The 17,728-nt window shown below is 42.7% G+C and overlaps 1 protein-coding gene across 1 annotated transcript; it reads left to right on the forward strand.

The window, feature by feature from the left end:
• fam83d (family with sequence similarity 83 member D) lies at positions 1-17,276 on the forward strand. Its single transcript, XM_048550116.2, has 4 exons — positions 1-991; positions 9,024-9,191; positions 12,688-12,812; positions 13,474-17,276. Exons 1-4 carry the CDS (start codon positions 518-520, stop codon positions 14,465-14,467), a joined length of 1,761 nt encoding a protein of 586 aa, XP_048406073.1. The 5' UTR covers positions 1-517; the 3' UTR covers positions 14,468-17,276.
• Positions 17,277-17,728: the final 452 nt, after the last annotated feature.

Genomic DNA, 17,728 nt, shown 5'->3' on the forward strand with positions numbered 1-17,728 from the left:
TTTAAACCTGTAGCCAATCGCGATGGGGCTGTTGTCAAAATCCGTTAAAGAGTAAAAAGTAAGGGAGAGTCCTGAGCTGGTGGGATTGGGAGAAGTAACCGGGAGACTGGTTAGACAGCTCTCGCAGCAGCCAATCGCTTCTCGTAGTCTGTGTTTGAATGGACTGTTGGTGAATTTCAATCGTGGGGAACGGGAAGAAAATATACGGCGAGTCAAGGAGCGCGGCTGCTTTTGTAACAAGGGATTTTCGAGACTCGTCAAGGAAGACTCTAAACTTCTGTCTGTGCAAAACTAATTCTGGGCGTGCAAGCCGGCAGAAGCCCCCCCCCCCCCAATTCTGGGCGTGCAAGCCGGCAGAAGCCCCCCCTCCCAAATTCTGGGCGTGCAAGCCGGCAGAAGAACCCCCCCAAATTCTGGGCGTGCAAGCCGGCAGAAGACCCCCTGTCCCTGGAGTGAAGGGAGCGGTGAAAGCAGGCTCTGGGTCTGAAATCTCCAGCTTTACCTGGGACCCTGGACCATGAATGATTCCCAGTGCCTCGATGACCTGCCGATCGTGTCCAGGTGGTGTGGTGCTGCCAGGCAGGAGCTGGGACTGAGAGAGTTTTATAGCGAGACCCAGCGCCTGGCTTTGGAAGAGCTGATCTCCGGCGGCGAGGAGGCTTACAGCGCCTTACTAAAGAGAGAGAGAGTCCAGGGCTTCCTGTCGGCCGATGAGATCGCCAGCATCCTGCAATCCACCATCAGCCCCCCTGGGCTAGACAGCCAGCCACTCGAGCAATCCTTCACCTGCTCCAGTGACCTAAGCTCGGGGACCTATTTCCCCGATGCCTCGGACATTGAGGTGCCGGTTCTGGACATTGGGTGGCCGGTGTATCCGAGCAACTGGTACCGGGGTGTGACCCAGGTGGAGGTGTATTTCCAGCCCAGCTATGGGGAGCTCATCTACAGCTGCAAGGAGGCGATCAGGAAGCTCATCAGAAAGGCAGAGAAGGTAGGTTAGGGGGAATATGATTAACCTGGTACTTTCCATACCCGCCCCTTGCGCGGATTTGTTTTTCATTTTGGACGTTTCATTTCAATCTAGATTCTCTTGTATGTTGAATATTTAATACATGTTAAATGCCAAAGATAGAAACTTACTTTTTCCAAAATACAGAGCTATATTTTAACAGAGTTAATCTAGCCAGTGGAAGGAAAGGTTGAGTGACTGGAAACAGCCAGCAGTGTTGTTTGGATGGTAGAATGGATACGGTGGAGTTCCCCAGGGTTCGGTTTCAGCACTTTCTTTGTTCTATATTAAGACCTTTGTGCAAAAGACTGTCAGATACAGCGTAAAATTAGAACTCTCCAGTCCTGTAATGATTAGGATTTCTTGCTGTTACCATTACACCCAGGGTTGGATTCTTGTCCAGGCAATGATTCCCCACAGTTTACACAAAGTCTTTGTGTAATGTCACTGCCCTTGTAATACAGACCTTGCACACTCAGGATTAAATAGATCCCAAGCCCATCACAGCAGCTGGGAGCAATTCAAAACCAGTGGCTAAATCTGAAAATATGAAGCAATGTTTAATGTAACAGTGACCGCTCCATGGTCATCCGTCCATTGGAAAAGCCTTCTTGTTTTGGCCTACATGCAATGAGGCTGAATCTGAAATTTCAAGCCGTTCAGTTCAAGGGGAATTTGTGGTAGGAAAATAATGCAAGCCTTAACACAGGGTCTCACATCCCCTTCGAAGAATAAAGAGGGGAAAATGTTCAAAGACAATTAAAGCTAAATGCCAGGAACAACTTGGCCATAGCCTGAGAGTTGAGGCCAGACAGTTTGAGAGATGTTAAGAACCACCTCTACACAACCAGGGTGTCAAAGGTTTGGAGCTCTCTTCGACAAATAGCAGTGGATGCTGGATCAGCTAATTTTAAAACTGAGATAGATATGTTTTTGGTAAGTAAGGGGATGTGGTCTAAAGACAGTTATAGGGAGTTAAGTCAGACATTGGCTGCTATCTCATTGAATTCTGGAACAAACTCAAAGGGTTGAATGGCCTACTCCTGTTTCTATGTTCCTATAAGCTTTTTTTTGCACTGTATAATATTCCAAGAGGTTCAGAATCAAGCCTGAAATTTCTTCAGAAGGTAAATATTTGGGAAACATTTGTACTGAGATTACTAATAAATGTGAGGAATTTATATGATGGCGATAGAACTGTTCTGGTTGATAATATATTGGTTCTAGAGTGGGACAAATAAGCCACTCCTGCTGATCTGTTCTATTTGTTTCATGAAAAATTTGTTTTCACTAGTAGCTTGGGTACTGTGATTTATTGTCTGTGCATTTAGACGTAGTAAGATTGCAGTGAAAACATGTAAAGACAGTGAAAGGCTGACCTGTTATTCAGTGCCCTGATTAATTGATGACCGTCTTGAGGTGCAGTGGTAGTGTCACTATCCTTGGACTGAGGGGCCCAGGTTCTAGTCCCACCTGCTCCAAAGGTATGCAATAACCTTTCTGAACAGATGGTTTCGAAAAATAGGTTAATTGATGGTCCAACAGATCCTGTTGTGCACAACAAGGTCAGAACTAAATTTTGTTGCTGACCTAGAAACTATTGTTCATTTAGTCATTTAACACCTGCAACGGAATAAGATAGGGCTCAGGTTTCTTGTTCACTGTGACTGCTTTTAATGTTTGCCCAAACCATGAGTTTTGGATGTTAGATGTTCAAATGATATTTGCATGTTTTTAAACACTGAAGTTAATTGTTCTGTGCCTCAGGCAGGATGAGTACAGACAGAAATTTTCTAACTAAAAAAAGTATAAAATTTTACAGATGCACGAAATCTAAAAAAGTAAAGAATGCACAAAGGGAGTGCTGATAAGTTATGCCGTACTTTTTTTTAGAGGGAATAAATGATTTAACTATTGGTAGCACCCTCCCCTCTGAGCCAAAGAGCTGAGAGTTCAAACCAGGCTCAGAAAAATAAAGCACATAATCTAGGGCGATGTGCCCAGAGCAATACCAAGGGAGTACTGCATGTTCTAACACAGACTCAGCTGCCCCATTGGGTGGTTAAGGTCCCAAGGCACATTCTAAGAAGAGCTGGGGGTTTCTTCTCTGGTGTCCCTCTGCCTCAACCAGGACCTAATGCTATTATCTGATCATCACATTCTTGTTTGTGGGACCTAGTACAATAAAACAAAAATGAACTGCTTTTGGTTTTCCATGATATAGGATACTCTTAACTATGAAAGTAATCATTTAGCTGTAAGTTGGCTCAAAGTCAAATGTCTAGACTTCAAAATTTATGTCCTTATTTTCAAATCAATCCATTAATTTACCCTCCTGATCTCCGTTACCATGTACAGTCCCACAACCATCCAAGAAATCTGTGGTCTCCTGGCCTTTTGCACACTCCAAATCATAAGTCCACCAATGGTGGAGTAATTAACTTCCAATGCTTAGACTCCAAGCTCAGGTATCCTTCTCCACCTTGTTTTTTTTCTCCTCCTTTTTAAGATGCCCATTTAAAACCTACCTGTTTGATCAAGTTTTTGGTCTTCTTACCCACTATCTCTCTATGAGGCTTGTATCATAATTCTGTTTCATTAGGTCTCTCAGGATGTCTCAATACATTTTTTAAGACACTTAATGCAAATTGTAAAGAACTGAAGTCCGGAAAGAATGGTGGAAATGGCATTGCATTCATTCTTTAAAATGAACAGAATCCTGTAAGATGTCACAAAACAGTCTTGATTTGATCTGCTCTGGATGGTAAATTGACCCACCAAGGTAAGAAGGAGGAGTAGAAATGCTAGCTGATTTGATGGCAGTAACAAGAGGAGAAACACAATGCCCTTAACTTCCAGTTACTGGAATCTACTGTTGCTGCCTTGGAGATAGCCAGGTTGGTAGCAATAAATACGAGGCATGGTCTGGGTGTGTTTGGTATAGAGGTAATTCTGTCTGTGGAAATGTATTATAGTGCAGTGATTCACTCTTGTGCAATACATGCGCTGATGTACAAAGAGCAAAGCTTGTAGGGTTTTTGTCATGTGATCCTTCAAGATTGGATTACAACTCTATCACAAACCCATTATAAAATGTACATGTACATGTTGATCAGCTGCCTTTGGTGTACAATAACTTTGGGCTGGAATGTCAGTGTTTTAACTTCTTTGGCTCTCTCCTGTGCCTAAATCAAATGAAGTAGGGACAGGAGGTGGTTGTTCAGCCCCTAGAACTTGCTCTGTCATTCAATCAGGGTTGATCTTACATTCCTCATGCCCCATTTCCTGCCCTTTCCTCATAATCCTTGATTTCCCCTAATGGCACGTGTGATAATAAAGCTAATTCAGTTTCAAAGAAGCAGATAAAGCATATGCTTCTATCTGTTTCCATAGCTAGTTTCTCCTGGAACAAGCTGTCAGCCCATCACCAGGGGTTATGGCTTGAGTTGCACCACTCCTGGATCAAGTACAGCTGTCCAGGACACTCTTGCCATCTGCCATTGGCGTACGGCTAGAAATAATATTGGCTGTACTACGTATGCGCTTTCCTTAGCCACCAAATCCTCGAGTGGGACTTGAACTTAAAGTTTCTGGTTCAGAGTCAGTGCTACAACTTACTGCAAGAGTTCCCATTTGGTTCTTTCAGATAGTGTTTTCTCATTCATTTATTGGATATGAGAACTACTGGCAAAGCCAGTAAATGTCTATACCTAACTGTCCCAGAGAAGGGGATGGTGAACAATGGTTAGGAATTCTGCAGTGAGTGGCACGGTGGCTCAGTGGTTAGCACTGCAGCCTCACAGCACCAGGGACCCGGGTTTGATTCCAGCCTCGGGCGACCGTCTGTGCGGAGTTTGCACATTCTCCCTGTGTCTGCGTGGGTGTGCTCCAGTTTCCTCCCACAGTCCAAAGATGTGCAGGCTAGGTGGATCGGCCATGCTAAATTGTCCATAGTGTTCAGGGGTGTGTGGGTTAAAGGGGATGGGTCTGGGTCTGGGTGGGATGCTTCAAGGGGCGGTGTGGACTTGTTGGGCCGAAGGGCCTGTTTCCACACTGTAGGGAATCTAATCTCTTTGAAGCCTCGCCACCATTCACGAGGCACAAATCCATACGAAATATTATCTCTTGCCTTGATCAATTCGTCCCTGACGACATTCAAGAAGCTCAAAAACATTCAGGATAAGGCAACCAACTTGATTGGCAATATCTATCACTGAAATATCTCCAAAGAGGTCATTAACCTGTCATCAAGTTTCCCTTTATTCACACACAGAGAGCCCTTGATTCCACTTGGCTCGGTGGTTAGCCCTGCAGCCTCACAGCACCACAGAACTGGGTTCAATTCCACTCTCTGGCGACTGTCTGTGTGGAGTCTGCACATTCTCCCCTTGTCTGCATGGGTTTCTGCTGGATGTCCCGGTTTCCTCCCACCGTGCAAAGATGTGCAGGTCAGATAGATTGGCCAAACTAAATTGCCCCTAGAGCCCAGGGACGTGTAAGTGGATTAGGCATGGGAAGTACAGGGTTACAGGTAAAGGGTAGGGGGATGGGTCTGGGTGGAATGCTCTTCAGAGGGGCAGTGTGAACTTGTTGGGGTGAGTGGCCTGGTTCCACACAGTTGGGATTCTTCAAATCCCTGACCATCCTCCTTTTATCCGTTAGCCTTGGCTCCCCGGTTGGGGCTGTTAAACTAACCATTCGGGGAACTCATTCTGTGGTCCAGCTGGCTTACCTCATTACAATCACCACAAACACCTTCAATCTTCACTGCTCCTACCACTGACGGTCAGGTAGCAGCATGGAGACCGTCTACTTTGTAACAACTCACCAAGTCTCCTTTGACAGCACCTTCCGAGTTTGTGATTTCTGCCCCCTGGATTTATATGTGGGTTGCAGCAGGTACCACTACCTCCTTAAGCCAGTCGCCTTCCAGGCCTGGAACTTATCGTTGTCTTAAAATCCTGTTTTAAGTCTTGCAACTCTTTCCCTGACAGCTCTGTGTGGCTGCAACTAAGACCTTGAGGAGGTCAGCAGTTCACAGAAGATGAAGAACCACATCTTTGTCAGCGGCAAAAGGAGATGGCCAATAAATCCTGGCCCAGCCAGTGATATCCACATCCAATAATTGATTTTTTTATTAAACAATAAAGAGCTTTAGTTTGTGTGAGGTTGAGGAGGAAGTTCCAGGATTTTGACCCAATAAGAATTGTGTGTAACTTGGAAGAGGACTTTGTACGGTCTGGTGCTCACTTGCACTTCACAATGGTGGAGGTTATGGGTTGTAAAGTTGCTGCAGAAGAAACTTTGAATTGCTGCAGTGCACCTTAGAGATATACACACTGCTAGTGGTGGATAGCATTCAAGGTGTAGGGCACTCAAATCACATTCCTCATAATGCAAGGCATTACTGCATTCACAGTAAGACGCCACTGGCAGAAACTTGTGATGCTCCCAGAAGTGGGAAGCAAGGTTGACGGGTGAAAAAGGAACAAATCTGTGTACTTTCTAGATGGTATGAAGTTAAATACAGTGGATGCTCAAAGAAACTTGGGGGTTCAGCTGCATGGATCTCTTTAAAATACAACAGATAAGTGCAGAATAAAAATCAAGGCTGCAAATGGAATACCAGCTTTAATATCTGGAGGATTAGATTGTAAGGATGCAGAAATTGTAATGTGGTTATACAAAATCCTGGTTAGACCCTACATGGAGTACTGTGAACTGATCTGGGCACCACGCATTTGGAAAGGATATACTGGTCTTGGAGGAAGTAAAATATAGGTTTGCAAGAACCTTCCCTGGGCTTCAGGGGTTATGAGGTGAGATTGTGCAAGTTAGGCTTATTTTCTCCAGAATTAAGAAGATTAAAGGATGATCTGAGCAAAGTCTTCAGGATATTAACAGGAAAAGATACTTTTATCATTGTACGTTCTATTTCCACTAGGGATTCTAGACCAAGGGAGCATAAGCTTAAAAATTCGGACTAGACTGTTTAGATGTTAGGAAGCACTTCTACACTCAAGGGGTGATAGAGGTTTGGAGCCCTCTCCCACAAATGGCAGTGGATGCTGGTTCAGTTAATTTTAAATCTGAGATAGATGAAGTTTTGGTAGGCAAAGGTGTTAAGTGAGAGTTAGGCCACATCGGATCTCATTGAGGGTCTGAACGGCCTGCTCCTGATCCTATATTCATGAATAGATGGGTGGCCAACATTCAGGATCTTGATTACGGGATGAACCTTTGTGGTTTGGCTCTTGCAACTTTAAAGGCTGGTTGACCTTTTCAACTGCAAGTATCAGGAAGACCCTTTTGGATGAATTTGCACCTCGTGTATGCTTGTTAAAAGGAAGGTAGAAGGTGGTGAATATACTTTTGAAAGTAATGCACACTTTTTACCTTTGCCTAGCTCAGAATGCAGTTCCTTACTCATCATGACCAATCAAATTTCAAGGAGGTGCCTCTGTAGGTGTAAGGGATTTCAGTTCTCTTTGGGCTAACAAAAGGTAAATCTGAGTAACAATGAGAGCTACAAGAGAACCACCTTTCTCTGGAGAGGGGAATGGGCAATGTTTCTGCTGCGCACCTCCAGGGTCTTGTCACATTGAGATGCCAGCAAGATCTGCTGCTGCAGTGATGTTGGAGCTCCTGCATATCTGATAAGGTAAAGATAGCAGGAGAGCTGCAAAGAAAATGTTGAATACATTAACTTCTGCCACTTGCTCATTTCTATCAACTTATGCATGCATGAGGTTGGGTGCAATGAACCTGAACCCACTGGTTACGGTGCAATGAGATGTTGCTGAACAGTAGAACCACTTTATGAAGTGCAAGTCCATCCGTACTTTGCATCATAGAATCCTTACGGTGTAGAAACAGACCATTCAACCCACAGTGGTCATACCAACCTTGCAAAGAGCAAGCCGCCTCCACCCTTCCCATAACACCACATTTCCCATGGCTAACGCACCTAACCTGCACACCCCTAGACACTATGGACAATTTACCATAGCCAATCCACCTAATTTGCACATCTTTGGACTGTGGGAGGAAATCGGAGCACCCAGAGGAAACCTCTGCAGGTATGGGGAGAACATGCAAACTCCATACAGTCAGTTGCCCGAGGGTGGAATTGAACATGGGTCCCTGATGCTGTGAGGCAGCAGTGCTAACCATTGAGTTACTGTGTGAATGAGCTGTTTTATATTTTGTCTTGACCTAGTACTCATCTATTTGCTCATTCGCATTCTGTCAAATCCATTGTTGTTTTTAGCACTTTGGCACCCAGGTCTAAGTTACCTCAATATGAGTTAGGCTAACACTTTCTAATGGCCCATACAGTGAATAAGGTTGGATTTTCTGTATCTTCATATGGTCGTGAAGCCTGAATGACTTGTAACCATTTTGTTTTCAATATCATTTAAAAAATGCTGGCTTGGTCTGCAGTCTTCAGACCACTGGTGTCATACAAATAAAGAGATGAACAGTGTTAGCCCTCTGATCACCTTGTCTCCCCACCCCACTAGCAATAGTTTTTATTATGATCTCTGTCCTGACGGCTGTGGAGGCCAGGTCTTTGAGTATATGTAAGACTGAGATAAATAGGTTCTTAATTTTTGGGGGGAACAAGGGTTATGGGGTAAAACAGGAGAGTAGGGTTGAGGAACTTGTCAGCCATGATTGAATGGTGGAACAGACTCGATGGGCCAAATGGCCTAATTTCTGCTCCTGTATCTTATGGTCTTCAAAAAGACTTCACACATCCTGTGGTGGTTCTTACAGTAAGTGCTGCCCAAGTCCCACTTCCTCCATTCCCATTTGCTGTTCTCCTTTGCTACACTTGTGGGGAATGTCAAACCTATTCCAGAAGAGCTATGGCTGTAATAAAATGGGGCTGGCTGTTTCTGATTGCTAAAGTGCATCCGCTGAATCTGTCTGCCACCATCCCAAACCAAACTCCGTGTAGAAATCTGAAATATTTGGATTGTAACTTTATCTCCTGTCTTTGGTCCTGTAGGTTATTGCCCTGGTAATGGATAACTTCACTGATATTGATATTCTCAAGGATCTCCATGAGGCTTGCCGGAGGAGACGTGTCCCTGTTTACATCCTCCTTGATCAATTTGGCCTCCCACTCTTTCAGAAAATGTGTCGGGATGCTGGTGTCCGTGTGGAGGAGGAGAGGGTAGGTCTTTGTTTGAATGGAGATGATATGGGATGCTCCCTTTTCAGGAAGGGTGGCCACTGTGCATCGAGAGCACGCACAGGATTTCAAAAGGCGCAGGGGAAAGAAGAAAAGATGGGAGATTTTTGAGAATCATGGTCTTGTGCACCAAAGAATTGTTATACGGTACCTTTTCAACCTAAGCCCAGAGATAGACAGGAACTCGAACAGAAATCGAAGAGGACCAGCCAAGTAAATGGTGTGGCTAGAACAGCTGGCCAGAGGCTAGAAATTCTGTGGGGAGTAACTCTTCCTGATTCCCTGAGGCCTGTCCACCATCTTCATGGCACAAGTCAGAGATTGTGGTGGAATGTTGCCCACTTTCCTTGATGTGCACATCTTCAGAAACACTCAAGATGCTCTTGTACATTGGAATAACTGTCTGTTTGAAAAGCACGCTATCCAACAGGGTACCCAACATCTCCAAGCTGCACTGCAGCAATGGGCCAACATTCCAAATCCAGGGAAGAGGCAGTGGATGCCTGGAAACACCGTCATCTGCAAGAGCCCCTCCCAGCCTCACCCATCTTGACTTGAAACTATGTAAGAAGTAGGAACCAGAGTAGGCTATTTGGTGCCCGGCCCCTCCCTCCCTCTAAGCCTGCTGCCATTCAGTAGGATCATAGGAGCTTCAATTCCTTTTCCATCACTGACAATGGCTCAAAGTCCTGGAATTCCCTCCCGAATGGCACTCTGTAAGCACAATATGGACTGCAACAGTTCTCGAAATTAGCTCACCGCCACCTCGTGATAATTTGGGAATGGGCATTAAATATTGGCTTTACCCACATCATTTACATCCCATAAACAACATTTTAAAAAGCTGTGGTCTTGTAATAATTCTTTGCCAGTTTGTAAGGAGTTGTCTTTTCGCTGTGGTCACTCTGCTAAATCAAAACTTGGAGTGTGTATTGCTTTTGTTTTTCTCTTATAGTATTAAGAAAGGCAGCTCATTTTCTATCCACTGCTGTTTTACTGCCTGTGTAATTGATTTGGTTGCTTTCCATTTGCTCCAATACAAATCCAGTTTTCAGTTGCCTCCAATTGCTTGCTGCTTTGAAAAATTAACTTATTCTTTTCATATCCTCTCCTGACATTGTTCTAACACCCCCACAACAACCTGATTTTTCCCCAGACCCACATAATATCAATGAGCTGTACCTCTGTCTGATGAGGAGTCACAGAACTCAAAACATTAATTCTGCTTTCTCCCCACCGATGCTGCCAGACCTGTTGAGTGTCGCCAACGATTTCTGCTTTTGTTCCTATGTCTCTGTCTTGAGTCTCAGTCATCCACACAAAAATCAAACTTCCTTGAAACTTTGGTTTCTCTTAATTAAATAAGATTAATACTGACAGTACTCAGTGGCTTAGGTAGGAAAGTGATGAGAGAGAGTTTGCGTTTTCAGGTAAATTACCTTTTGTAAGAATTGGAAAAAGTTAGCTATGTCATAGGTGCGGAACTGGGTTTGCAAAAGAACAAAAGGGAAGGTCTGTGATTAGGTGAAAGACAAAAAGAGATTAAATATCAAAAAATGGTTGTCGTGCAATGCAAAGATAATGGTTATGGGAAAAGTAAAGAAACAAAGGATGTGGAAGTGGTGTGAATGGCAAAAAGGGGAAAAGTTAGTGTCAAAGTGAAAACCAGAAAGGTAAATTAAATTTAAACCTAAAAAATGCGAAGAAAGATGGGGCTGAGGTTGCAAAATGAAATTGTTGATCAAAATGTTGAGTCCAAAAACCTGATACAGGAAGCCAAGGAGAGAATGGGAGCCAATAGCACTGCAATGACTGGAAGCTTGGGGGTCAAGCTTGAGGACTGCATGAAGATGATCTACGAAGTGGTCACCCAGTTTGTACTTGATCACCCTACTGTAGAGAAGATGTATTTCTTTCAGCTCGGTATTCTGGGATTGCGAGCAGCAAGTACAAGTCGTTGTCAGAGCAACCTGTACGGGTTACATACCCATGCACCAACTGTGTTCCTCCTTCCACTGGGACCAATCGTACTCTATAGTGACGTGCTTCCCCAACTCCTGTTGCTTTCCCACCAACTTTCCTTGCTTCTGTTCTACTAATGACCCATGAAGCTCCTTCAACACAAAGTGTTGGAGAAACTCAGCAGGTCTGGCTACATATGTGAAGATCAAACAGAATTAATTTTTTAGGTCCAATGACCGTCCTTCAACTGGAGTGTGAAGCCTCTTTGTGGTAATGATGCCTTGCCAATTTCAAACTAAATCAAAAATAATACGAAAGTTCACATGATGCCATTCTCTCCTCAGAGTCCCTACAGTGTGGGAGCAGGCCATTTGGCCCATTGAGCCCACACTCGCCCTCCAAAGAGCATCCCACCCATACCCACCCTGCTACCCTATCCCTGTGACCCTGCATTTCCCATGGCTAGCCCACCTAGACTGCACATCCCCGGACACTATGGGCAATTTTGCATGGTCAATCCACCTAACCTGCACATCCCCAGACTGTCGGGGGGAAACCAGAGCTCCCGGAGGAAACCCATGCAGACGTGGGGAGAATGTGTAAACTCCACAGTCCCTGAGGCAGGAATCGAACCCAGATCCCTAGTGCTGTGAGGCAGCCATGATAACCATTGAGTTACCCTCCTATACTTAGAATCATATCACAGAATCCCCAAAGTGTGGAAACAGGCCATTCAGTCCAACAAGTTCACACTGGCCCAAGGTCAACTCAAGGTGACTCCACACCCTGACTTTTGGTTCCTCCTGATGCTTATAGACCCAGGGTGGGACTGAGGGTGTCACCCTAATTTAACCTACCCTAGTGGCTGTTCTGGTCGTTGCTTCCAATGGGACGAGTGTTTTAGGCCTTGGAAAGTGAAAGGTCAGGTGGTATTTAGATGCAGGGGAGAGAAGGAAGATAATTTAAGGAGTGTTCCGGGCTATGGCAGATGGAACAAGCCCATTTTTGAGGGAGGAGGGGAAGTATGATTTTTTAAAAAAATTTATTTTGGTGACATCACGCTGGAGGGAGTGGAAAATAGTGATCTGCAGTGTAGAAAGTATTGTGGGATTCAAGGAGTGCACCCTAATGTGAGCCTGGGAAGAGGATTAGTGCTGAGAGTTGAAGTGCAGGAATTGGGACAGGTACAGTTAGGATTCTGTCAACCATGATAAGGGTTGATACTTAGCCAAAGAAAGAAGGAATAGTCAAAATGTTAGCCATGGGTTTTTATGGGTGTGCAGCAAAATCTGATGTTGTTTGATCGTGCTCAGGAGAAGAAACTGAGTATTTTACCCATTCTGACTTCAAGCTTCGAGGTCTAACGACAGTGGCCCATTGTTCTCTGGCTCATATCCAATACGACTCTGTACACAGTCTATCCATCCAATGACGTGGAGATATAACATAAAAATGTGTATCTGTGGTCTGCTTATTTGGCCCTGAAATCAAATGCATTCATTTGCTTTCCTTGCAGAAGATGAGAGTCCGCACAATAACGGGATGTACTTATTGCACAAGAACAGGAGCCAAAGTTATTGGCAGAGTCCATGAAAAATTCATGTTGATAGATTGTGATAAAGTAGCCACAGGCTCTTACAGGTAAAAAATTAAATGATATTTTCATTTTAATCTCTGTGTAATTTGCAGTCAGTCAAATAGCTGGTTGTGTCCTAGTTTAGTTCATTTTATGTTATGATTAGCTTCCCAAAGGTGGTTGACCATTCCAGTTTTTTTTTAAATGGCTGAGAATGAGATAGAGATTCTGGGAGTGCACTTTGCCTGGAAGTGTGTGTGTGCGCGTGCTTGTGTGCACATGTATAACAGATATTCACCACTCACACCCATATCTGCTGCACACTCGCTCTTTAGGTTTGCTTGTCTAATGCAAGATTTTTTAATCAGTAGTACATAATATTATATGAAGAAGCTGGTCATTTGAATGTCACAGCTGACTTTCTGTTCCTTGAAGTGGGAAGCTGGAAGTTAGGCTTAGATGCCTGCAGAGTGTATGATGCTGTGTAGGTTAAGATTAACCATTGGGAAGGGGCACCTGGTAGCCAGTGGTATGAGCCTCAGCAATAATCATTTACACCTGAGGTGTATTGGGATAGAGGAGAGGGAACCACTTTGGAAATTGTTGGTTAGTTTACGATTAGTCTGCAACCAGTCCTTGGACCAATCACGGCATGTAACTTTCATAATTAGTGTTTATCTTTACCTGACTTTGCATGTTTTTCTGACTCTTGTTTTCCTTCTGCAGTTTTACTTGGACTGACGGGAAGCTGAATCGCAGCAATTTGACTGTGCTCTCAGGACAGTTGTCTGAGTTTTATGATGAAGAGTTCAGAATACTGTATGCTCAGTCACAGCTAATACCAAACCAGTCAGCGGATTTTAGGCATCGAGCTATCTGTGGAGAGATTGCAGCAAAGAAGTTGGTGTCTAGAGAGCCCACTGCCAGCACTGCCTTGGAGAAACAAATAGTACCGTGTTCCCCAGTAAATTGTAAACCTGAAGGTTTGGGCCAAACAGCTGAGAAAAAGCTATGTTCACAAACTTCTGTTGGCTCAGCAGGCAGCCATGTGTCTGAAGTATCCACACTCAGTGACAAAGCCTCTCATCAGACTGAGATGAAGAGCGTGTCTGTGCAGACTGATGTGCAAGTACAGACAGGGATGCAGAGCACTTCCACACAAACCTGTATCTTGCTGAAGGAGGTGGAAACCCAAACTACATTCCTATCAAAATCAAGCTCAACTCAGACCTCTGTTTGTTCCAGAATTGGTGCACAGGCTGTAAACATCACTGATGCTGTCCCATTGTCACTCTCAGAGCAGTCAGATACAGATGGATATCCAGCCATTGGAAAGTCAACCAATACTCCCGATCAGCCGCCTCATTCCCCATCAGAGTCCAGCAATGGCTCATGTAGTTCTTCGTCTTCCGCCACCTCTGAAGGTCGACAATGTCATACTTTTGCCAGCTATCATCATGCAGGTCTCCACAGCACCAACTCCACGCTGAGGAACTGCTTCCAGAAACTCACCAAAGAACGTCAGTTCCATTACACTACCATTCGCTCCAAGCTGGACAGCATGGTTGCCATTCTGTCGAGGAACCGACAATTGGACAAGTTCGACAGCCGTGAGCTGGGCCACTACGGTGCAAGGGGTAGCAGAGAGTTATTGAGCAGGAGTAGAGTTTTGGGCTTCAGGGAGGTATCTGCATTGGCTTCTTTGGCACTGCGAAACTAAACATCATTTCAATTCACGCCTGATTATTTTTCTCAACAGTCTGTGTGGATTATTCGGTAATTGGTCAAACTTTGCTGATGGTAGTCTTTGGCCAAGTTTTAAACATTAGTAACCAGGATCTTTTTTTAAGTGCTGAATGGGTTTGAGATTCTGTATAAAGTTCAGTTAACAAATAAGACTATGATGGCTGTTCTTACAAGAATTGCTTTGAATCAGGGAGGAGGAGGACTGTTTCCACTGGTGACACTTTTTGATTCCTCTCAAATAAACATTGTTTTTTTATTGAATAAATTACCTTTTGTCACTGTGCATCAAGTGTTGCTCAGTGGTTAGCACTCTAACCTCTGAGATGATTCATGTGTCACTTAAGTCTTGAGTGCAAAATTTAGGAAGATAATTTAACTCAGTACTAACGGAGTATTTTTGGATAAGATGTTGAAACAAAGTCCTGCCTACCCTTTTGGGCAGATGGAAAAATTGCTGTCCAATGAGTTAAAAATGTTGCAGTCATGAGGATTTATAAATACAAACCTTTCTTTCCTTTATGGATTTCCAGTGCCTCGTTAACATTTTTGTTTTTCGCAAATTGTAGGTGTTATCAATAAGGACAGAAAAATGATGATGCTGTTGAAATATGAACAGGGAAAAACCATCCTAACAACCAATGTTGGTAGATGCTGCAAGCTGAAAAGAAATTAGATCTATCCCTGAGTTGGTTGTAAATACAAATTTTGTATTTAAGGTGGTTCATTATTAAAAAATTTTAAAAATTGTAAAACATGTATGTGGAAACATTCAAATGCATTGTCTCATTTGCAGTTTAAGGTTACAATTTTGATATTTAACTTTTTTTTTCTCTTGTAGCTTGATGTACCAAAATTGACCATGTTGGTTGACCTAGATTTTTAATTTTTAAGGGGCAGGGAGTTTCTTTATTCACCAGAACTGCATTTAGTTCAGAAATGTACATGCACGATTCTTCTCAAGAGTAGGAACCAGAAGGTACTTCACAGACTATGTACAATAAAATGACATGTTTATATCTCTCTTTTGTGTGGAATTTACCGGAGGGAACAAGCCATCCGGTCCAACTGGCATATGCTAATGTTTGTCTCATACGAGTCTCCTTGCACACTTACTTCATCTGAACCTATTCAATTTTAAAAAAACTTATTTCCAGCTTGTGTACTTACCTAGCATCCCCTTAAAGGACTTATGCTATTTGCTTCACCCAGTCTATGAAGTAGCAGGTTCCACATTTGCACCACTGAATAAGGAAGTTTCTTTATTGGATTTTTTGTTGACCATCTCATATTTATGACTCATGCTTTCAACATTCACACAAATGGAAATGCCTTTGCCCTAATGTACCAAATGTTTCTAATCAAATGCCCTCAACATTCACAATAACTGAAAAATGTTTTGTGTAAGTCATGGGAAATTGGTTTTGGAAGCTCTTATCCGGCCAGGTACTAGAAATAAAGGCTGAAATCCCAATTAACATTAGGAACAAAACGGGATACAGCTTTAGAAAGTAGTGGAAGAATTGCTGTCCTATTTTCAACTGCCTGTTTTTGGATATTATACATCCACTAATCTGCCCAGTGACACAATGCAATCCTAACTTTGTGCACTGTGAGAGAGATGTTTTATTTTGTTTCTTGTGAACTATTTCTGCAATTTTGAGTTGAAATAACAGTGTGAATGTAAAGAAGACCATGGGGAAATACCTTGAACAGCCTTGATATTTCACTACAAATCCTTACTAATGAACTCTGAACTGGGTTCAGGTGCCTGTGAATGGTCACTGTCAAAGTAACCACGTGAGCTGGAAATTCCTGTCTCCAAATTCTGGCTCCTCATCTGCTAGGGATGGACTGTAATCTTTTTAAAATTATTCTTAGTGAAATAATAAAAATGTAGCAAAATTGATCAGTAGGAGCATAATTTTCAGAGACTTTGAAGTGTAATTTGTAATGCCTTACATCAAAGTAACCCCCAATCTGTGCACAATCCTCGCTGTTAAAGCAAACATATCTGATTTGTTTTTTTCATTGTCCTATACTCTGCACCTAACATTAGAGTTTAAGGGGCTTTCTTACAAATGACATAAAACTGACCGGAACTGGATACGGTACTCCCAGAAGAGGCATTACCAATATTCTGTACAACCACAACATGACTTCCCAATGCCTGTATTGCCTTATCTAATGTCTTTAACTTTATGTATTAATACCTGAAACATTTAAATGGGACTGATAATGTAAACTTGGTATCCATTTAATTGGTGGCTGGGATATGCGATGATATTTGTGTTTTTTTTATTTGCCATATTATCTGTTGTCTGTGTTGTCTTTTTACATGTATATCCTTGTGCTGTTACATTAAAGAATTGGTCTAAGTTCACTGCCACTTTGGGCTCCCAGACTGAAATTCTGCCATTTGCTTTTCAAATGATTGAAACTGCTACACTTGAGGATTGTTGCTATGGGAAAATTATTGAATTCTTATACCGTTTCTATCTATAGAGATTTGAAGCACTAATCTGTAGGTTGCAAGATTGGCTATTGTGGGAATGCGATAAAGATTTTTTAAAATACTGATTTTTGAATTCAATACATTTTTTAAGTTTATGGTGGAATACTGTACAACCTGTTTATTTAGTAACTATGAAACTGAGAATCATTTCTCATGATTTTAGAATTCCTGAAGTAGAAGAATATGCTGCTTAGCATATGCATGTTTTGCTATTGCCATTTATATTTGGGTTGTTGAAGGTGGTGTCTCAATTAGCCATACTTATTGTATTACAGGCAATTTGCTAATAAAAAGAAACTTTATAGAATAAGTATCACTTCTTATGGTTTTTAATTTCTTTCTGTAATGTGAAATGTACTGAAATTCCTTTACCAAAGAGGATAAGGATGAGAAACTGTTTTCACCACGAGAAAGCATGGGATTTGTTGAGAGAAATGTTAATTGGCTACTAGGAATTATTCTTTTGGAAATTGGAGCAACTAGATATTTGTAACTAAAACATTCTGTGCTCTTACTCGGATTTCATGAAATAACAACATGCCTAAATATTTTTGTTGCAAGTAGCAATGCATTCAGGCCTTGAATCCCATAAAATGGTGCTTAGTAAACCAAACTATATAATTGATATCGTCACCATTCACTTTCTTCCCTCTTTGTTTAAAACAAAGTTCTGATTATGGTTGGGAGTGATGTAGATCCATAAATTAACTTCTCTTTATATTT

The sequence above is a fragment of the Stegostoma tigrinum genome, chromosome 19 (assembly GCF_030684315.1).
Source record: "Stegostoma tigrinum isolate sSteTig4 chromosome 19, sSteTig4.hap1, whole genome shotgun sequence".
Lineage (NCBI taxonomy): Eukaryota > Metazoa > Chordata > Chondrichthyes > Orectolobiformes > Stegostomatidae > Stegostoma > Stegostoma tigrinum.

Coding starts and splice junctions, on each gene's coding strand:
- fam83d (XM_048550116.2), top strand. CDS start 518: ATGAATGATTCCCAGTGCCTCGATGACCTGCCGATCGTGTCCAGGTGG. Junction 992..9,023: donor TCATCAGAAAGGCAGAGAAG/GTAGGTTAGGGG, acceptor TTGGTCCTGTAG/GTTATTGCCCTGGTAATGGA. Junction 9,192..12,687: donor TCCGTGTGGAGGAGGAGAGG/GTAGGTCTTTGT, acceptor CTTTCCTTGCAG/AAGATGAGAGTCCGCACAAT.